General features: G+C 38.7%; 1 protein-coding gene across 3 annotated transcripts in view; it reads right to left on the minus strand.

The window, feature by feature from the left end:
• The window catches only part of CADM2 (cell adhesion molecule 2), a 1,125,034-nt gene extending 1,102,165 nt beyond the window's left edge, over positions 1-22,869 (minus strand). For 2 of the 3 annotated variants that reach the window (XM_036445004.2, XM_045584061.1), the window contains exon 1: positions 21,704-22,380. In XM_036445004.2, coding sequence (XP_036300897.1) covers positions 21,704-21,764 — 61 coding nt within the window. In that variant the 5' untranslated portion in view covers positions 21,765-22,380. Of the gene's footprint in view, positions 1-21,703 lie in introns of all 3 variants that reach the window. The other variant, XM_036445003.2, reaches the window with a different exon arrangement.
• Between the last annotated feature and the right edge of the window lie 520 nt (positions 22,870-23,389).

Below are 23,389 nucleotides of genomic sequence, written 5' to 3' on the forward strand. Positions count from 1 at the left end.
AAGTGTTTATGGCACTTAGTGTAAAAGTAGCTTCATTTATTAAAGTCTATTCCTGGAATCAGAGTTATTTTTTTTCTCCTATTAAGGTTGACAATTTCCAATAGTTTGATTTTTCTTAGAAGTGTTTTACAAAATAAAAATTTCTTCAATAACCCCTCTTCTAGTTATTCATATCTCCTTACAAAGAATAAGGTGAAAGGTCAGACTTATGATGAATTACTTATTCATGCACACACATTTTTAAACAAATGAAATTATGACTACCGGATTTATTGTTTATTTATTTTTATATCAATAATATGCCAAGATATCAATCTGTGAATCTATCAATATATACATAAATAATAAATTAATCAGTAGAATTTTATAAACGACTAGGAACTTATTTCATCATTTTATAACATTTGTTTAGCTAAAACTTCATTTAATGATAAAGACATTATCATATCTTAATCTTTGCAAAGTACACCCCCTTATTTTCACTGCTGAATTGGAGTTATTCTTCAAGCTGAGGATACCTTGGAGGCGATTCAAGTCTGACACCCTCTGAGCACTGAGCCCAGGAGAGCGGAGCTGTTCCAGGCGGACAGAGCCAGTGGCACAGTCACAGGCAAAGCTCTGATTCCTGAGGCCCCGCTCCTTGGACTTTCCGTTTACACATGCTGCTGCTCTGACATGAGATGTAAATAGGGTGGAATGAGATCATGCTTAAATCTAAAGTACCACAGAGCTTATTTTAAACATTCATCCAATTTTGCTATAACAGATTTCTTATGCAGAATTTCCCCTATGGTTTATTATGATCTTTGGGTTGATTTTTTCACATAATGAAGTTATAATATCCTGACTTCAAACAAACTTCAGGAAAAATACACACACACATGTGCACACACACACACACACACATCTGAACTACATAGCAGCAATATCACTTCCAGTCATGTTAACAGCTAACACAGGGAATATATTAATACTTTAAAAAATGTTCTTGTGGTGTTTTAGCAAGTAAATATCCTGCTCTGTTTTCCTTTAGTCAGTGAGCAATAGCAGTATTGTGTTTTACTTCCAGCCTAATGCAATAAGAAAACTTAAAATGTTCTCAAATAAATAAAATATAATAAAATATGGTATGGGTTATGATGTGTCTAAAAAAGGACTTAAGTAACTTTACCAATTATAAGTAATATAAGTAGGTATATTTTAAATGCAGTGTTAATTTGATTTCTGTTCACTATAGGAAGTTGCTCAAGAAGTCAAGGGTCTTTTATTTAAAAGAATAAATTAAGAGCTTGATATATAGTCATGCACAAAAAAATGTATTGAACAATTTTGTATAAATATCAATGAATTAATCTAACCCTGGCCAGTAAGCTCATCAGGGACATGTGCCAGAGCATATTCTACAAGAAGATAAAAACAATAAACAGTATCTCTGTACTCACAATTTATTGTCTGTAAGAAAAAGACAGAAAATATAAACAAGTTAAAAACATGACAAGATAATTTTGATAGTGACACTTTTTATTTAAATAATATCAGGGGGACTACTTTACATTATTAGCACATTTAGATTAATTTCCTTTTTTATTTGTTATTGATTATTTTCAAGAGAGGTTTGTTGTTCTACTCTTTTTGCATTCATTGGTTGATTCTTGTATGTTTCCTGAATGGGGATGAAGCCAACCTTGGCATATCAGGGACTAATCAACTGAGCTAACTGGCCAGGGCTAAATTAAGTTCTTGATGTTTATACTAATAAAATACCATTTTCATTTCTAAATGCTTGTCACATCTCTCTGATTTACACTACCTAATTTTAAGTTAAAGAAGAAGACAATGTTTTTGCAAGTGCCTTTATTCTCTTTCAAAATTTTTATTTATTTTTAGACATTTGGATAAGGGTGATGGTTCCCTAAAATGCCAAGTTCTCCCCAATTTTAAATATTTTAACTTCAAGCCAGCAATGTTTCCTTTCAAATGCTTGCAGACTGACACATCAAGAGTTAAATGTAGCAACTGCTTTTGTAAATTTGGAGGGGGGGGGGGTTTGTTGTTTTGAAATCAATATCTCAGGAAAATAAATCAATAATTAAGGCACTTTTTTTACCCTCACCAGAGTATGCTTCCATAGATGAGAAAGAGATATAGAGAAAGTGAGAGAAACATTGACCCAACCAGAGATCAAACCTGAAATATGTGTCCTGATTACCGGAAAGGAACCCTCAGTCTTTTGGTCGGTATAAGGGATGACTCTCCAGCCAACTGAGCCACCCACACAGGGCACCATTGTTGTTTTTAAAACTGTTTTCTTTTGTTGCTTTTCCCAGTTTCGGCTTTGACCATTTATAGCAAGAATAAGAAACTTTTTTTAAAAGTTGACAATTTGTAAATTGCAATGCCACATAAGAAGCATGTCTCCTGGGTCTGGCCAGCAAAAGACAAGCACCTCCTAATTATTGCATTCCATCACTTCTAGTCACATTAATGGCAGCATAGGAAGATGAGAGGACAAGAGTAATATTTTTTTTTTTTTTTTTTTTTTTTTTTTTTTTTTGCCTGCCAGAGGCAGGGTTAGGGATTGGGTAGTAGGCAAGAGCTGTTTTAAGACAAATTCGATCTTGACTAAACCAAGTACTGGGGATAAACTTAAAGTTATTTTTGGGTCATATGTAGGTAAAATCAATTATACCTATGTTTTACAGTGTTGAAATCCATTACTGTGCTGCCCCACTACAATTAGGTTTAGGGCATGCTGCACCAAAATCACTCACAATCTGTACTTAGTTCTATTCTAATCTCTTCAACCATGTATGATGTCTGTATCCATTCGGTCCATCAAAACTTGATTTGTTGATATCAATCATAATTTTATATAAAGCCTCATATGAAGATTTATATTTCCTATCTGTTTAATAAAGAAAACTATACTTAATGATTCAAAAGGTCTACATCTATCCTCTCCGTTACACTGTTGCTTTCTTCTCCTAATTACCATCATTCTCCCTTTGCTATTATTTTTTCACCTATTCTGCTATCTGTCTCTGACCTCAAAAGAAATCCAGAAGTCCCTTACTTATTCTTGTTTTTTCCTTTTTCTTTAGTCTACTTTTTAAAGTGAAAAACACCTTTAGATCCATGAGATATAAATCTTTCATCACTGATAAAACGTGGCAAGATGAAAAGGAACCTCCATAGAAGTTTCCAAAGGAGCATTTGGAAAGATACAATGAAGCTCCTGGAAAAAAAAAAAAAAAAAAAAAAAAAAAAAAAAAAAAAAAAAGACATGCCAAGGAATGTCTGTGGCCACTGATTACTACCAGTCAATAGCTCATGAGATCAGTCTTCATAAAAAATAACTGTGAAGAAAGCCTCTTTTATTTAAATACTAGATCTTCAAGAAATAACTACTGACCACAAGAAATTATGAAAAATGCATATATTTTTATGTTAATTCTGGAGCTTCAGTTCAAGGAGAAAACATATTGTTAGGATATGTTAGACTTTTCCCTTATAATTTTTCTTCTAAAATAATAAGCAGTTACCAGAGTTACAAGTTTTCAGATTTTTTACATTTAAGAAAAGTAAAATAACCTACAGATTCACTGTATTCTGGAAGATAATTTTGAAATATATTCCACCAATTTTTTTTTCACCAAATATGCTTTACTTGAAGTATAGTGTATTTTTAAAATAGGCTAGCTACAACACTTTGGTCCTGATGATATTGTCATTTAACTTTACATAAAATGAATCTGATATCTAATATGTTAAAGTTGAATATTTTTAATTAGTATTATTGCCAAAATTTCAACGTTCAAAACTTAGAGCATTCATTATCACACACTGCACATTTCTGAGCAGTTAGACACAGCCAATGTATGAGTGTCTTTCATAATTTCTTTGTGTAGTCCAAACTTTACTGTCATAAATTTTTAAAGTATTTTCATAATACAAATAATTAAAACTCAAAACATAAATACCAACTCTTTATATAATCCCAAAATGTGTATATATTTATCACCAGGTTTCTTCACATTTTAAGATTATGGCTCTAAGGCTCTAATTTTTGAAAGTTGTAAAACAGAGTTACCCAATCTTCCTTTGGAAAATTTAATTGGATAAAAAATGGAGGCATTTCTTGTGATGCAGTTTCTCCATGCTGAACTCCTACTTGTCAAGTGTTTAACCATTGGCATTCATTCTAATACTTGCAACTCCCATTTTATGTCAGAAGGCCAGAAGGCCAGACGTGGACAGGAAGTCTAGCAGCACTTTCACTTAGGTTTATTAGTCTAGATTAAGTTGTTCATCTTACGAGATTATCTCTCTGAATTCTAGGATGACATGCCATGGAAGAAATTCCATATCGATTCTGTCTTCCACAGATAAAAGATGTCTGAGACACCAGAAAATACAAAGAGTTTTCTACAAAAAAAATCATTTCCCTATCAAGGTAAGACAGAAATGTTTTATGATGTAAATACTACAAGGAAGATTTATTATATCAGAAATAAAGAATATAAATTATTTTTGTCCCCACTGAAAATGATAGAACTTGTGGTGCACGAGTACAACTCTCTAAGTACTTCATCCTACTTTACATCTAGACTTCCATTAAGGAATAAACTATATGGGATTCTTTTATCCAAAAGTATCTTAAAATCATTAACACACATAAGTTACAATTGTTCCTATATAACACAGGATGATGTTGATTGAAAAAAATCCAATCCCTTTAAGTTTTAACTGATCTGAATTTCTTAAACCTAAATGGGTCTAAAGGAAACTGTATTTCTTACCAAGAAAATATACTTTAGAGGCACCAATGTACCAACTATAAGTGGACAGTGAAGTAACTTTGTTTGTTGTTCTGTAGCTTGAAATAAATGCATTATTTTATCTTGAACTATCAGATACTACCTAGATCATTGGAAGGCACATTTACTTAAGGACATCCTGAAACATGAAAAGATTAACTGGCAGCTTAATTGAGATCACTATTTTTATTTTTTTAAAGAGAAGTAAATTAAGCAAACAATATTTTTTCAAGGAAAGGTTTCTCATTTCTTTTGCTTAAGGGTTTAATTCCATTTTTAGTATTTCAAACAATAGAAGTGTTTTCCTTGAGCTTATATATTTGGTGGCATTTTTATACTAAATCAATTTAATCTGTACCAAAATTAACAACTTTAAATTTTGACTAAATTATATTATAAACATTTTAGCAAATAAATAGCCAAGTAAAAAGGTTTTAAAAACAGATAAATATCTGAAATTTTCAATTATTTAATATAGTGTCTTAAATGTTAAAGAAATAAGTAAACTGTGACATAACTTTTTACTTAGGAAGAAAGTTTTTTTATGCTGTACAAAAATACTGCTGAAACCAAAGATGCAAGATCAATATAAACTTACTTAATAAAAGGAAATGCCACTAGGAGACCAAACAGAGTATTACCTGGTGCACCTGTTGTACGAAAGTGTTAAATGAACCCAGAACAGGACCAAAGAAGCCACGGAGACACAAAGATGACAGAACAGCACCACCTAGTTCCCTCTGCACACGTTTCCAGACAAGTATGAATCTCTGTCACCCTTTGGAAAACTGAACATATTTTCAGCTAAATCATTTCGTAAAAAGCTATGGTTTTGCACTTTATCGCTTGCAACAGAACACTTTCTTGAATTTCTTTAATTTTAAAGTTTGTGGGGTTTTTTTTAAAGGGCAATATTAAAGATAATGTTTTAGCTGAGGTTTTTCTAGCTGTGCATTGCACTGTTGTATGTAATCCAGGTAAATAAGTCTCTAAATAGAGTCACTATACATGCTAGACCAGTGATTTTCATTTTTGTCCCATTCCACAGGTTAACTAATAACTAAAATTCTGCAGCACACCAAAAAATATATTTCATTTTTTGGCCAGTCTGACCAAAAAAAAGAAAGAAAGAAAGAAAGAAAGAAAGGTATACATTTGATTCATTTACACCAGACAGCCATTATTGTGTTCTCTGTTGTCATTTTTTATTTGACAATCTAATAAAAAAGAGGTCAGTACCCCTGACTAAATGGTTAGGTACTGCATGCTTTAAAATTTACCCGGACACACCAGTGTGCCACAGCACACCAGGTGAAAACTACTGTGCTAGACCACCACCATTATGATTTCCAAAGTATATATTAAACATGTTTTATCCTACTTGCTAAAATATATGTTTCATCTACTTCACAAATATCACTACAATAATATTCAAAAATGCCATACAATGTTAAAAAAATATGACATGATCTACAAGTTGAGGTCATCAGTCAAACTTAAATACTAAAAGAAGTGATATAAAGACATCAGGAATATCTGCAGCCCATTCATAAGATTTTGTATTTCCTAACATTTTAAGCAATGGTATATAAAATGTATTTTGTTAAAAGTTTCTAAATGGTGTTCTCCAGCCTTGTTTACAATGTGATTGATATTTCAATCATATTCAGAGCAGACTGAGCAAGAAAAAGGATTTCAGGAACAGCACTTAATCCACTCTCAAGAAGCAATATCATAGCAGTGCGGGCTTTAATCAGGCACAATGTATTGTAATATAAGCATGGGCCAGAGTTTTAATATATATGACATCGTACATGCAGCATTGTTTCTAGATAGGACACTTTAGAAACGTTTTCCCTCAGGCATCAACAGCTCCTTAAATGACTGTCGCTGGTAACATCAAAATTGCTCAAGCAGAACGTTAGCTGTAAAAAACTAAATATTGTTGCTTGTTACAGAGATCCTTCTCGTAGACCTCTTCTCCCCTACATCCCTCAGCTGACCTGGTCATCTGTTCTGGCCCGCTGAGCCTTTATGAAATTAAATGAATCATCTTCTTGAACAAATCAGTTAGAATGGAGCATGCTTGAATATTTCTTGTTCAACTTGTCACCTTCTTTCATATTGTATTAATAAAAAAAAAAAAGAAGAAGAAAAGAAACTGGCATCATACTGAGAATGTTTTCAGGATAACAAACTAGAGAAATGAGAACTCTTTAATGCAACCTTAAATAAATATCTAGAAAGCCCATTGATTTTATAATATTGTTGATCAACTAATTATTTCATATCCTCACTGATATAACCACATTCTGTGGCTATTGAAAAAAAATGAAATGTTTATTTCAGGGGGGGAAAAAGAATTATATATTTTTATTTGTCTATTCTGTGTCTCAGCCACTAGACTATAGACTATAAACTCTATAAGGGCAGAAACTATTTCCATCTTGTTCATTTGTATTTATAACACTGCCTTCAAACAGTTTACATGTTGAAAAATAAATCAATGAATGATGAAAGTTATACTTAACCAAGCCAAAGAGTATAAAAAATAAAATGAATGTAAAAATTTACACATACATACACACAAACACTAAAATGCACAGAAAAACAAAATTGAACATAAAATTACAATACTTAATTCAGTCTACTTTTTAATAATAAAAAAAGACTAAGTGAGCAACAATTTACTAGTTTTCAAAGCTGATGTATGGATGTAATTTCATGAAAAAAAAAAAGTATGGCCCAAACTCAGGTGGATGACTACAAAATTAATTTTAAAATTTGTTGGCAGCAAAAGAAAGCTTCTGAAATGTATACAGACATATGTATCAAAATAAAAATCTATTTACATGTGTCAAAATTTTAAATACCAAAAAATGCATGGGTAGGTATAAAAATTAAATTTTAGTAAAGGTATTTTAAGAGTACATAGTTACTGTAATAAAAATATCTTTAGGTGGAAAGTGAAAAAAGAAAAAAAATCATGCTCTTTCTACAGTTTGCAATCCTCCATAAGATCGTTCTACAAGACATCATTGAAGAATGGATGTGGTGCCAATCCCGGAATCTGCAGTGCAGAAACTGAGCTGCACGAGAAGTAACTTGCCCCAAGTGTGTAAAATGGTGGCATGGCTTAGGTAAGAAGTTAGGTCCCTTGATTCCTACTATAATGTCTTGCTGCTGCAAACAGTCCCCCAAATGAAAGCCTGAAGCAGTCCAATGATATCACTTCCCTCTATATAATACAGAACTCGCACCACAAAATAGAGAACACCCACCAGGCCAGCCTCATTACCACCTCCACGCTGACTGTAGTTTGTATAGCCGCTGCTTGCGTTGAATCAGGGGTATACATCACTCCCTCTTGCTCTGTCACTAAGTCACGTCCATTCTTGCACACCCAGATGTTACAAAGGTCTTAGGAGAAACTATCCTTAATGCCTGATGAAATTTACTGTTATTCAATACTAAAACCATCATTAAACTACACAGATCATTAGTCTTCTCAACCTCTCCATACCCAACCTGCAACTGTAAAGCTGTTGCATTACAAAATATACTTTTCTGCCATCATATCCTTCAAAATTAATCTGTTCTGCTTTATTGATAGTCTGAACTTGCAGTCAATGGAATTTTGAAAAGCAAAACAAAACATTAAAGCAATTCTGACTTTATGACCTATACCAGACATCTAAAAAATATATGAACTTATTTCTCTACCAATATCTTTATCTTAGTTATTTCATGGAAGTGAAAGATAGGGCAAATTGAAGTTTCACAACACCATTAGTCTTATCTCACCCATAGCACTAGGTTAAAAAATAAAGCAGAGGTATAAAATTATCCTCTGTAAATTTTATTTGACTCTTAACAAAATATTCATAAATGTTATTGAACACACGAGGGGCCCAGTGCACAAATGTGTGCACCTTGAAAGGAACTGTGGGCAGGAGGCTGCAGTGGGCACAGGGTCGGATCTCAGCCCATCCTCAGTGAACACATTTGTGCACTGGGCCCCTGGTGTGTTCAGTAACATTTATGAGCTGGGCTCATGGCTGGTGAGCACAGCAGCGGTGGCGGTGTGGGAGCCTCTCCCACCTCCTCTGCGGGCAGGTGGTAAGGTGTAAGGGGTCCCAAACTGAGAGCCACAGGCTGCAAGCTGGTGTCTGACTGCCAGCTTAGGCCCAATCCCCAGGACTGTGAGAAGGCACAGGCCAGGCTGAGGGAGGACCCCCCCACACACATACACAGTGCAAGAATCTCATGCACTGGCCTTGTCTTTCTATAAAGACAATGTACTTAGTATAATGTTCTTCTGATGAATATTATAGGTATCATAATTAATATGGGAACTGGACAAGAATGTTGGTCTGAAATGCTTTAGGATTTAAAGTAATAGGTAAGGTCCTTCTTATATCAAATTGAAAAATCATTACAACTAAAAGCACTGAAAAATATGGTGTAACCCTTATATTTCCAGTGTTTCAGATACCATGTCGTTACACATAAAACACTAAAATATGTCATTTCTGCCTGGTTTGCATGGTTCAGTGGCTGAGTATTGACCTATGGACCAGGAGGTCATGGTTGGATTCGGGGTCAGGGCACACGCCTGAGTTGCAGGCTCAGTCCCCCATAGGGGGCATGCAGGAGGCAGCCTATCAATGATTCTCTTTGATCACTGATGTTCTTATCTCTCTCTCCCTCTCCCTTCCTCTCTGATATCAATAAAAATATATTAAAAATAAATAAATAAAATAAAATAAAATATATCATTACTAGTAATATGTTTATAGGAATATCCTCAACATAATGAATGCAATTCAGTAACGTACTGAAATAACTTTTCATCACATCAAAACAGTAAAATAGTCAACAAAGCTACATTAAAACAATCCAAACTACATTTCTTTTATTCACTAGGCTCTGGAAAGTTGATCAGCAAGACTTAAACAGTCACATTACACAGGAGGTTAACCTTCTGCGGTTGTTGTATCATCTCGACGTGCTTTAACATATAGCATGCTATTACGTACTAACAGAAGCTATGGGGGAATGTAATTCTGAATACCAGCTCCTTAAAGTGGCAATAATGCCTAATAAATTGAGCTCATTTAATCTACTTTAGATATACATTTGTTGAATGTGTATTTCAGCATAAGGATGACACAATAATTTCAGCACCTGGCATCAGGTAAATTTTAAAGTTAGCCTAGTTAATATGTTTTCAAAGACCAAGAGTCATGAAATGGCAAATAAAAAACAAAATACATCAGGGAAATTGATTTTTAAATTGAAAGAAAATCTAAATGACTTAAAAAAAAAAAAAGCTGCCTTTCACTGTTAATTTTTGAGAAAAGCATTCATAAAACACCTTCTGTGGAAATAGAGTCACTACAATTGTGGAAAGTCTATTCTTTAGCTCCCAGATCCCAATAGCTATACTTAAATTCTCTACTAAATCAGTTAATATTCCCAACCTACCTCTCACTGTCCTTTAATAAAAAATAAAAAAAAAAGAAATAAATCAAATTCAGCCACAGAAAATGTGTCTCCAATCACAGGAGTATGAGTAAGCATTGAAACACAAAACAAAATGAATGGGGGAAAACACACACACACAACACCAGTATTTAGGATTTTCTTTAAAAGTCTTTTAAATAAAAAGGACGAAACTCCCCCAGTTCCACGAGAAGAATGTAGTCTGAATCTGTACCTCAGGGACTGCTCTGGGAACCTCTATCCTGTAGCTTGGCAGTAACAAAAGCAGGTCAATCCACAGGGATAATCTGGCAGATCAAGGTCAGCTTGTAATTCCTCTTTGTTTATACATTTATCCAGAAATACCTGCTACTCTAAGTAGAACAATAAGATGATTTGGCTTCCTGTTTACCCATAGTCATCATCAGGAATATTTTTGAAGCTAGGATATAAATCTTTAGTAAGTAGTAGAGGAAAGGCCAGGGATTGTAAGGCCCAGAGAAATTGGAGAGAATCAAAGCTGTGAAGCAAATGTTTTCAGTGCAAATTTGTACCACCTACCATAAGCGAAAGCCATGATTCCATATTTTTATGAAGTATGTCATTATTTATAATTGTTTGTGTTTCTTAGTATCTGTTTGTGTCCTCTCTGTACATTATAAACAAATGAAAATTCATTGCAAATGTTTATTCTGCTCTTGTATACTGTATTGGCATTTTGGCAGTTCTAACATAAATTCTTAAGTATTATTTGGATCCAATTAAAGAGATGTGTCAAGATTAAATAGATTGGGAGAAAACTAATCAATCAGTGGAATGAAAACATTGAAAAAAGGCGCAGATCAGACACTGGATTAGGCCCTTGAAATAAAATGAAGACTAAGACACTGTACGTTAGAGGATTATAGTCCAGAAGAAGAGACAGGTAGGTAAATGCCAAACATTACAAACGTTATAATAAAAAAAAAAAGGGGCAGGGGGGTTATAGAGATCATAGCATAGAGAAAATAATGGTTAGCTCTCTTGTTAATTAAAAAGACATAAATGCTTAAAATAATTAATAAAAGGCAGATGGCATTATTTTGTCTACTAACATAAATACATCAGACTCTGGTTAAAAATTAACATAATAAAAAATCTCCTATGCATTGCTGGATACTAGTAATTATTAAGATACCACTAATAATAATATGGCTTCAAAAATAATGCAATTGTATAAAATAAAATAAAACTTGGTTAAAATGGTTAGTATAACAACTTATAAAATGTTTTTATCACAATAGTCATAAGTAAAAGAAAGAATAACAGTTGTATTTACTAGTTAAACTCAATTTTTTATATAATACACAGAAATACAAGTATGCCAAAGGTATAATCAATTAAAATTACACTCTCAATCTCATCCAATGTAAGAAAATATCTTCCTTATAAATGGTGACATACTAAATGAGCCAATTCTTGTAGTTCCCCCTTCACAAATGAATTCCCTATCTTAAAAAGATACCTCCTCCCTCCTCCCTCTCTCTTCCTCTTTCTCTTTCTTTCTCCCTCTCTCCTTTCCTCCTTTCCTCCCCTTCTTTTCCTCCTTCCCTCCCGCTGCACAGGATGCTTGAGGAGTTCAATGTCTCTCTATACTGTCTCAGCTGTCCAAATTGCATCCAAATCAAAAACTTAAAATATAATATCTCAAATTTAGCAATGCACTGACATTTGGCAGCCCATGAAGATCTCGGGCAATGAATATGATCTAAAAATCTATAGCCTGAAATGATAAGTAGGATAACTTCGAGATCCCACCATAGCAAAATGTGTTAATGGGCTAGTTAGGGAATAGAGTATTGATGTAGGAACAATTTCCAATTCTTTTTTTTTGCTTGGGAGAGTGAAAGGAATGATCCCTATTCAGGATAAGGGATACACATATTCACTCATTATTGTACTTCATCCCCAGTGCAAGGAACTATTTAGAAATAACAGATACTGTATTATGTATCACAATGGTGAATTTCATTCTGCCTTGGCAGGGTAACTATTAAGGGCAAAATGTGAGTAACTGCTTGCTGTACTAGAGTCATAGATATATAATTGCCTTCAGAAAAATCCTTCTCTGAATACCACCTACACATTAATACATGACACTGAATTTACAGCCAGACCCCTGTTCTATCTCACATGATCCCTGAAAAGGCTTTGAAATGAGGACACGTGCATAATTAAGGCACACTGAATTTCACAGTACATGTAACAAACCAGAGTATTATGAATCCTTAGGGGAACCTCATAGAATTAATACGTTTTCTAAAGAAAGCTGCACATGAGTAAAGAGAAACTAAAATGCTAACTAGGTCCTCTCCCTGAAAGCTAGAGAAAAGTTGGTTCTTGAATCCGAAGTTGGGCACAGAATGGAACGTTTGTATACAGAAAGACTGAAGAGAGAGAAAGAAAAAAGAATTTGACATCAAAGACCCTCAATAGATGGTTTATATAATTCATGATAAAATAAATGAAGCAAAATAAAAACATAATAGCGGGAGAATTCCAAACCTCCCGAAAGGGTTAAGAATGAGAACTGATTTCCTATTAGAAAGGGATTATGTAACAACAGAGGGAAATAGCCTAGCATATGCTAATTTAGTAGGCTTTGCCAGGCATTTCTGTGTGTGTTTGGCTGGCTGTCTTATATCCTTTCCCTCCTCTTTTTTTTTTTTTTTTTTTTTTTTTGCCATTTTTTTAGTATGAGACTAAGGAGGTTGAACTCACACAATATGCAATAACAAAAACAAGTAAAAGCACATTGTACTAATACAGGATGTAGCCTTGCTAAATAAAACATCGAGGTACTTGCCCTGGAGGGTGAAAGGAAGAGCACCCACTCTACATGTATTCATTATATAGGTTTTAGAAATACTCCCTCTCTTTATTCTTCATTCCCTGTCAATTTCTTTTAATGAGTCTTTCAGGTTGATAGCATGGTCAGGAATGGGGGAGAATTTTTATTCCTGGAGAGTATTAAGGAAGCCGAGTGACTATTCAGACTAAAGCATATACTAGTGAAGTAGAGGGCAATAAAGGAATGGCGATTACATAAGACACTTAGCATACATTTTATTTGTTATTAAATATAAGTATTCTAATCATTTCTCACTGCAACCTAAATACTACTTCAGATTGAAAAGCAAGGGCCATATAAGGTGTGATCATGAGCTGAAGGTACAGGTGTGATGGACATTTTCCCTAGGGGGTATAGGACAAGCTAGTGTGATACGTGAATTTATTAAGAAAGTTAAAACATATTTTATGTACTATAAATCTTAGTCCTCGATGTTTCGGTCGGTGTTTGAAAGACACTTGCATTTTTACATGCACACAATTTTAACAAAGACGCTAAAAATATTCCTTTACAAGAACAAATTAACTGGCTTTATAAATTACACCAGATCAATATAGCAGCTACACACTTAGCAGCCGGCAGCACAGCCTCATTAGGAAGGTCTTTCTCACTGAGTTCCCAAAGATGACTTTACATAAACAATGTGCAGTTACTATAAATAAGCCATTGCCCCGTATACAAAATTATCAGGGGGTCAATTTGACCTGCAAAAGGACTTTTGTTTTCTTATGTGAAATCATTTGCACGACTTAAACACACTCAGCTTTAAGACTTTATGCTCCCGAAAGTAAAGGAATGCTTATTCTTATTTTCTAAACAATCCTAATGGCGTCAATATCTAGCCCCCAGAGGAGCTGTTTTACTATTACTTACCAGGGGTTTCCCCTTCAGCATTCCAATGGCTGAGATACAATTTAAATATTCCAGTAAAAACTATTTGCTGAGTCAGAAAGTGTTATCCCCAAGTTGAATAATGACTGTTTTAATATTTACTTCAAAGTCCTCTAAAATAGAATCTGAATAATTAATGGTCCGCTCTTTCCCTGGTAGATTTCCTTGTAATCTCAGCCTTGGGTCTATTCAGGTAGCAGAGGTTCTCATCACTCAGTTTCATAAGCACAAAAGAAGATCCAGAACAAAAGCTCAGCTCTGCTGCAGACACAGAAACTGTAAACCTGGCTTCTGTGCTTTTAAGTAGAAAAGTTAATCATTGTTACAACCTAAGAAAATGTATTTTTAAATATACTTGTTAGCATTCATCAACAGGGTAAAAGAAAGTAATAAGTGCAAACAAATTCTTACCTTTTCCTACACTTTATTCCTGGGAGCCCCAAACTCTGATTACTGACAAAATTATAAAGTTATCCTTCAGCCCTAAAAATAACTGTACAGTTTAAACTTGTATATATGTGCATATAGAGGTAAATTATTGAGGAATATTTCCTTTTTCAATAATTACATCTCTGATTTTGGCATTAATATTCAACTGATACCTAATTTAGCTGAATATTTACTTTCCTAATTTTTAAATATGCTACATACTACTAAGATAAAAACAATTTCATACCTGTTTAAAGAAACCCACTGAACACATTTACAAAACCAAGTGCTCACATTTCTTGAATAAAAATTATATGCGTCTGTTCAGTTATTTGTTCTGTAGCAAGTGGAATCAAATTAAATAAAGCTACATTACCTAAGGCTTCCATGATAGGCTACACATAAAAATTGGTCCACAACTCTTCCTTCTGTTAAGGAACCTTTCCTATGTTTTTGCCTTTTTGATAAATAATATTGTTCACAGGGGAAATATTCTCTACTAGTTAGACATTAACACAAATTCCATGTCATAACCCTAAGTAAACTATATGAACATATACTGAATACTTAATCCCTATTAGTTTTAAAACTATTGTGTTCTCATAATACAGAAAATGCTCCAATAAGAAAACAGCCCAGGGAATGATTCCTTACTCACTGAAGGAAGGGAAGGCTAACAAAATACTTCCTAACCCAACATAGATTAGGCCCGACACATGTAAACAACTGTGTAGAAATCCTATTTTAACTTTGCTACTTATCTTCATTAAACTGGCCCAGGTTCCTGATTGTCTTCACAAAAACTATTCATTTCTCCATTCATTTTGATGAAAACGATAATTTTATTAGGATCTATTTGTTATGTTAATCTGTTAATCTATAAACAAAGTAGGTGTTCTCTCACTTATTTGGTCATGAGCTCCTGTGATTAGAAATACTTTCTGGATCATTTCTGGTTATGGGAGCTGAAAACCGGTTCCATCCACTACAGGCTATGAAAGAGTCCCCATTTCACTCATGCCCCAGGATTCTTTCCTGTGTGTGTGCACGCTGCAGAGCGCATTAGGCCGAGATGCCATTTGCATCATCACACAGCAGGGGGCTTCAGCTGCCACTGCTCTAGGTTAATCCTCACCCACCTCTTTACACAAGGAATGTGCGGAAGATGCCTTTTTTTTGGTACTACAAAACTGCACTCCAAAAATGCTTGACATTTTCAAATAAAATGGTGGCAATGAATTTGTCCTTTTAAATGTTTTAGGTTAAGTCAGTAAATTTAAATCATGCCCTCCTTTAAAAATTTTTTTTTGTTGTTTTCATAGAGAGAGTTTGCAATCTAATCTAATGCAAAATATTTGAATATTTGGAATTTTTTTAAAAAAATGCATCTGGAAACTAAACGGTAAGAACTGGTCAGATTGCATTCACTTACAAATTCATATCAAGAGCTATTGCTATGTTAACTTTCCTACAGGCAAACTGCTTCCTAAATTAATATAGCATATAAAATGTTGAAATTAACTCAAGTACATTATTTAACAAAATATGATATATTATGAAGAGAAGGGACGATTTAACTCCATCATAATTAATTGGGACATACCTACTTTCATCCCGGCCCTATTTATTATTCATCCACTAAATATAGAAGACTGAACAGGTAAGGCTCAGGGCTTGTCCTCAAGAAGCTTAAGTTAATAACCACCTGGGCACTAGAGCTGCTTTAGAGGGTAAACAATCCAGTGTCTTCCAATCAGACAAAGGGCTCTGACTTCAGCTTGAGAACTCTGTTTCCTTGGCTTGTTATTTCATTTCTCACTGACCCCTCAACCTGTTCAGCCAGCTGCTATCCAAAGGACAATTTTACCCAGGAGGTTCACAAAGTGTATCAAAAGGAGAATTCTTCCTCAATAAATCTCATAGAATGCATGTTAGCATGATCAAATAAAACATCGATATGCCAGGCCTACATTACAGTATTAATGTTCCCAAGTCCTTCCTAATAAATAAATCTTACTTGTCTCAATCATATAATACCCTATAGACTGCTTATTTTAAAAAGAAAATTGATATAGTTTGGTATTGATTTTAGGCCACTTTAAAATGCATGCTTAGGATGTCTTCCAACAATTTTGCACTTCCATTTGCTCTTGAGGTGATTTAAATAATGTTTTTCTTTAAGAAAAATGACATCTCAGTATGTAAATGTGGGGCAAATAGTATTCAAGTACCTTATTGCTAGCTGAGAAGGCAGGAAGAGGCTATCTCAGTTGATGCTTACCCTTGTCATATTAATTTCCCAGAGTTCTAATTGGTGCACAAATGGGAAGGAGACAATAAAGTAAGCTCCCATATCTTAATGCAAAGTTAGTCCAGAAACCCCTCATATTTGCAGGGAGATTTTTCTTAATTACTAAGTGTCTGATGTTTGTTTAAGTCATAGTCATTGGCTCTTATATGCAGATTCTACTTTTCAAAGTCTCAGCTATTAATTAAAAAAGGATGGAGGGAGCTACATCCCAGGAGCTGCATTCAGTATTAAAGCTTGACAAGACTAAGGTTATTACATAGAGAGGTAAAATAGTAGGAGAAACATCATTTAGGAAGTATTAAATCATCAGTATTTTATTTAATGTGCACAGTGCATTTTATATTATATTTTCTAAAAATATAAGAGGAAGAGGTATGTTTCAATGTTTCTGGATCTGTTATGTTCATCAGTTTATTTTGTTCATTAGATTCCATATATGAATGAGATCATGTGATACTTATCAGGCTTATTTCATTTAGCATAATACTCCCCAACTATTTCAGAGGGAAAAGGGTGGGGTGGTGGGAAGAGATTAACCAAAGGACTTATATACATATATGCATAGCCCATGAGCAAACAATAGTGCTGGGAAGGCCTGGGAGAGGGCAGGAAAGGAGGAAAGAAAGAGGACATCTGTACACTTTCAACAATAAAATATTATATATATATATAGTTAATGACACATACAGATACTCAGGCAAACAATATGTATGTCTAATTGACCTTTAATTTGAAGATCTTTCTTCCTGAATATAATGTATCATTTACTAGGGCAAAAGAACATACAAATAAGCAAAAAATTAACTTTAAAAAACTAAAGCCCCAATATTTGTGTTGGATGTGTTTTTGTGTGAGATAAACTCTAAAAAGGAAATAAAAGTTCTCAACAAAATCTGGGTCTATTTTCTGGCTATATTTTGCCCTTGTCTCTTTTCCACCCTTTCTAGGACAGTTCCTGGTTAAACAAGACAGGCTCCATCTTTGCAGTGCCTCCTCAGGCATGGAAAGGGATATAGCTGCTGCAAGGGTTAGCTGTTGAACTGGATCTACCCTGCAGCCAAGAGAGGTCTTAGTTACAGGTGGCAAGCTTTTGCACTCCTCATTCTAAAAAAATTCATTTCTCTAAAGGATCCCTCAGATTTCTCCTCTATCTATGATGGAGAAAAATAAGAAAATAGCTTAACACTGAATTCACTTTTTTTCCTAAGTAGTCTAATTCCAAGTTATACTTTAATCAGAAACATGTTTATTTCCTAACCATTTATCTCATAAAGATCTACTGGGGGTGAATTGATAGGTGTTTTAGCATTAAACGATTTAAGCTTTTTCATTTTATTTCTTTTTTTTAATGCATGATATCATTGACTTGATTCTCACCATTGGCCTGTCATTCTGCACATTAACAAGTCAGAAGATTGATTTGCTTCTCAGAAAATGGGGGGAAATGGTGACATATAAAACAGTGAAAATACAGAGATGATATATCCAAATGGCTCCTCTTCTATAAAATAAAGCATCTTGCAAGAAAGTGGATAATAACACAAAGGATAAATAAATTGATTAGTATTAACTGAAGTAACCGGATACCATTATAGTGCTGACAAAACTAAAAATAAGAAGCTGTAGACTGCCCAGAGGATTTGCCTAGTCATAACTGCTAGCAGGCAGAGCAGACTCCCCCTAGCCGGAGTCCGTTGCTCACTATTGCCTCTACCACCCTGCCTTCCCTGCACTCAGAAAACACAGACCTGCTAAGTATTTCATCTGTGTCCTGGAAATAAAGCTTTCCCTTTACAGCCTCACCAAGTCCTAATAAAACAGGACGGTTGGTGGGAGAAACATAAGCCTGGACCCCAGAGCAATGTTTTCAGACAAGACTAAGACAAGGAAGGCATGAGCAATTTGTTTGAGCAAGAACTGACAGTATCAACAAAGTGTGATATGCCTGTGGAGCAGTGTTTGATAAATGTGAGGCAGCCATAAACATGAGAAGACAATCCAGTGGTGCTCTGCACCCCTCCCCCTCATAGTTTTTTTTTTTTTTCTTCTTCTTCTACTTCTTCTTCTTCTTTAAATCCTCTGTCTCTTTTGGTGTGTTAATATGGCCTGATCTAAGATGCTCACAAGTACACAGATATCATTGGGCCGGTGCTCCTTCCCTGGTTGCTGCATCGGACACTTATTTATTTATTTGGACCTGCTGCTGGGGTTGCTGCTGGTTGCAGTGGTGCATTTTCTCTGGCATCCCCACACGCCTTCCACCCCACCCCCATTGGCCGTGAAAGCGACACTGTCTTCATCAGTGGTTTACATACTTAATAAGACACCCATGCCGAGAGAGAGAGAGAGAGAGAGAGAGAGAGAGAGAGAGAGAGAGAGAGAGAGAGAGAGAGAGAGAGAGAGAGAGAGGATATGCAGCTGATGGAATCTTCAGGGTGGAGAAAGTAAATCCTCCTCGGGCTGGGAAGGAGAGGGGCCGGCGGACAGCTATTTCACAGTGAGTGCACTGAATAGACAATTCACAGGGGAACGTGGAGGCAGAGAGGAGGCGACCCCCAGTGCAGTCCTTTGCCCACACGCTCCGTAATAAATAATCTCCTCGCCCCAGCCCAGCAGTGTGTGCGATGACGTGCTGGGGCCAGCTCACCCAGATTGGCAGGGGAAACATATCCAGCGGTGTCGAATTTTCATCACAATCGCCAAATTAACTGATTTCCCCGCATAACACTCCTCTACCCGGCGTGGTGCGAGCGCGGGAGCGCGCTCACACAGACACACACACTCTCTCTCTCTCTCTCTCTCTCTCTCTCTCTCTCTCTCTCTCTCTCACACACACACACACACACACACACACACACACACACACACACACACTCACTGGGGAGCTGAGAAACACAAGTTGCTGGGAGGTGAAGTGGGGTCTCTGGGAGGGGTTTCAGCCCGGATTAGAAACCCAAGTAACGTGCCAGCCAGCCACCAGGGCTCCTCCTACGGCGGGTGTGGGCGCCGGGAAGTGAGACGAGGCGGCCTGAGCAGGAAGAAGGGGCCGCCAGCCTTCCCGGGATCACGGCAGGTGACACATCTGAAATGTGCCTCCAACATAAAACACATACGATTACCGCAAAGCATTCTAAAGAACGCCTCCGCAAGGTCAGCTAGTCAATCCAGGAAAACCCTGTCCACTAGCTCTTCGTTCATCTATCCATAAACGTGCATAAATAAAATACACCGTCCAGGTCCACATCCCGGAGGACAGGAGAGAGGATGCATTCCAAGAACTTGCTGAAAGGTGGTTCATTGACCTCATTTAAATCCCCGAAAGGCCGATTGGGTTTTGCACGCCTGTGGGTCTAACATGTGCTTTACTTTCGCATTCCTTTCACCCAGAGACACAGGCATTTGATCAACTTATCTTTACACACACACACACACACACACACACACACACACACACACACCAATAATGACAGAGGGGTTAGAGGTGGGCAAAAGATTGAAGGAGAAATTAAGAGTCACCTAGCTTAAAAAAAAAAAAAATCCTATCCACCATCATTTCTCATCCATTCTCCCTGAATCTCCCACTCACACCACAGTCCCTGCACTCCTCTCTTCAAAGCAGCAATCTTCCTCCTACAGCCTCTGCCCACCGCCCCGCACGCCGCCTCTGCCCCGCCGCCGCCCCAAAGTGTGCTCCCCAGGGCACCCTGCTCCGAACCCCGCGCCTGTTCACCATCAGCCGGTCCTCCGGCTCCACACAGCCCCCTCCCTCCCCCAAAGGAGCGTCTGGGGAGAGTGCACCTCAGTCCCCATCACTCCGCATCCAAGCCCAGCGATCTGCATAATCACAGCGTTCGGTGCAGTTTCCCTCCACTGCGGCCAGAGGGGTCCCTACAATTTACCCGAGAGGGTGGCATTAATTACGGAGGAAGCGGCGGAGAGCCGGTGGAGAGGTCGGGAATCTGAGCGGAAAATCCCGAGCAGAAAGTAACTGTTAGGATGCATATATTTCCTTGCTGGGAGAAAAAAAAAAAAGAAGAAAAAAAAATAAAAAGAAAATCACATGGACTGAATAATGAAAAGTGGGTTTGTTGATAAAGTGGCTTTGAATCTTTTAATTGTTTTCCTTCTTCTCGCCCCCCCCACCAGTTTATTCATTCATTCATTCATTCATTCATTCTCTTTTTAATATTTCTCTTTTCTTTCGTTCTTGTTTATTTATTTATTTATTTATGTATTTATTATCCCAAACACAGCCTCCTCTCTCTTCCCAGCTGAATGACAAGCCTCAGCACACACCCCCGCCCCCGCACCCGGGCTGTGATTGCCATGCACACGGTGCCGCCGCTGCCGCTGCTGCTCTCCCTCTCGCCAGCCGCCTCGGCGGCTCAGCTCCCAGACTCTCACTCACTTTTTAAAGACACAGGGTGTGAGGACGGTGGGGAGCGGGGAAAGAGGGCCCGCGGGAGGGAGGTGAAAGAGGCGACCGGGGATGGAGAGGGGCGGTCGGGAGCGCCATGTGGGGAGTGGGTGGTGGGAGGTGGTGAGAGGGCGGAACGTTCGGAAAAGGCACAAGTTGGCAGCCAAAAGGCGCCGGGAGGGGCGGGGGCGGGGGGATGGAGGGGGATCCTGGGGGCGCAGGTGAACGGAAAGGCGGAAGGTGCCGCGGAGGGGCTGACAGCCGGGGGAGAGCCGGGCTGAGCCGGCGGCAGGGATCCGAGGGGCCGGGGCGAACTGCCGCTGCCCCTGCTGCGCGGGGCGCAGGGGGAGGGGGCCCTCCCTGGGGACCGGGGGACCGAGAAGGGGGGAGTGGAAATGTGGGGCGGCGGGGGGACGGCGGGGAATGGGCGTGAAGTTGATGCTCCCCGGCGGGGCGGGGGTTACCTTGCAGCAGGAGCCCGCAGACGCTGTAGAAGCGGAGGACGGCGCTTCGTTTCCAAATCATGGTCCCTCCTCTGAAGGGCTGGGGAGGGAGCCCGGGGGCGAGGATCTGCTGCTGGTGAGCGGGCAGCGGGGTGCAGGGCTCTCCGCCCGCCGGGGTCCTCCTCCTCGCGGCGCCGGCGGACCACGGTCCCCGCTGCTGCGGTGTTCGAACCCGCGGACGCGGATCGGCGGCAGCAGAAGCAGAAGCGGCGGCGGCGAAGCACCCGCAGAATGGGATTGCGGTGGGCGAAATAGTTTCCTCTCCTCCTGCTGCTGGTGATGGTGCAGCCGCGACAGCCCGTCTGCCAGGCGCGGGGTCCGAGCTTCCTTCCTCTGGGCGCGCACCGCGAGTCCGAGCGCCCGCCGGGGCCGCCCGAGCAGGTGGTGCAAGGATGCGGGGTGTCGGAAAGGTGCGGACGAGGGCTGCGAGGAGTGGGGAGGTCACGGGAGGGAGGGGCAGGGGGAGACGGGGTGCATGCAAGCAGCAGCCGCCGCACGCGCTCGGGGTGTCTCGGGGTCCTGGGAGGGGGGACGGCAGCAGTGGAAGCAGCTGTAGCGGCGGCGGCTCCCGGATGCTCCGGCTGCAGCGGCGGCGGCGGCGGCGGCGGCTGAGGCGGCAGCGGCGGCGGCGGCGGCGGCGGCTCTAACGCGCACCAGACACAAGGGCAAGCTCAGCGCCGCGGAGGCCCCGCCCTCCTCCCGGCCAGACAGACACCGCCCCCCGGCCAATGGGAAGGCGCCCGCCCACCGGGCCTGGCCAATGAGAGGACGGGCTGGGTGGAGACAGGCGCCGGGAAAAACAAACAGGCTTCTCAAGGACCCTTCGGGCAGGAAGAACTGAAGCCCCCATTCACTCACCCCGGGCGGGTCTCACGTCCTGAGAGACGCCTCGTCTGAACTTGCGGGAAAGACTGCGGTCTCCGTTAATCGCCGCTTTGCACTGGGCAAGGGTTCAGCCAATCGTCACCACGAGAGGGCGGGGTTAGCCGAGTCCCCAGCGGGTCCTGGCATCCGCGGTGCCTGGGACAAGTCCTGGGTGCGAAGTTCTTTTGCGCATTTGGACTCCCTGGAGCAGATGGCGGTGCACCTGCCCACTCACCAGCTGCAGCGCCATTCTCTGACGCTCCCAGCAGCAAAAGGGAAAATTGCAGAGGGCGTGGGAGATGCTAAGTATAGGGTCTGGCACACCTACCTGCCTGCAAGAACTTGTGTGACAGGGAAAGAAAAAGCAAGGAAAGGAGGAAGTTATATTGTTGTTGTTGTTGTTGTTGTTGTTGTTCTCCAGAGTTTTGACTTAGTCTAGGCATAAATCTCACTAGTCGGTGACAGTGTCAGTCCTTACTAGGATCAGGCAGACCCTGGTTCATGTACCATGCTGTCTCTTTTTGCTTCATAATATTTGATAATTTTACTTAGAGGATTAAACCTGAAGCCTCCTCAACTATAAGCAGGGATAATAATAGTACTTAACTCCGAGTTATAAGGATTAGTTGAGAATGCAAACATGTTAGTACAGGGTCACGCAATGTGTAAGTGCTTTATAAATGATGGCTCTAGCTGTTTGGTGGGGCTTTTCCAATTCAGAATAGCAGGAAATCTTAGGCAATCCCCTATAAATGTTTCATCAGTAGTCTTAAGCAAGGGAGA

The sequence above is a fragment of the Pipistrellus kuhlii genome, unplaced genomic scaffold (assembly GCF_014108245.1).
Source record: "Pipistrellus kuhlii isolate mPipKuh1 unplaced genomic scaffold, mPipKuh1.p scaffold_m20_p_2, whole genome shotgun sequence".
NCBI lineage: Eukaryota > Metazoa > Chordata > Mammalia > Chiroptera > Vespertilionidae > Pipistrellus > Pipistrellus kuhlii.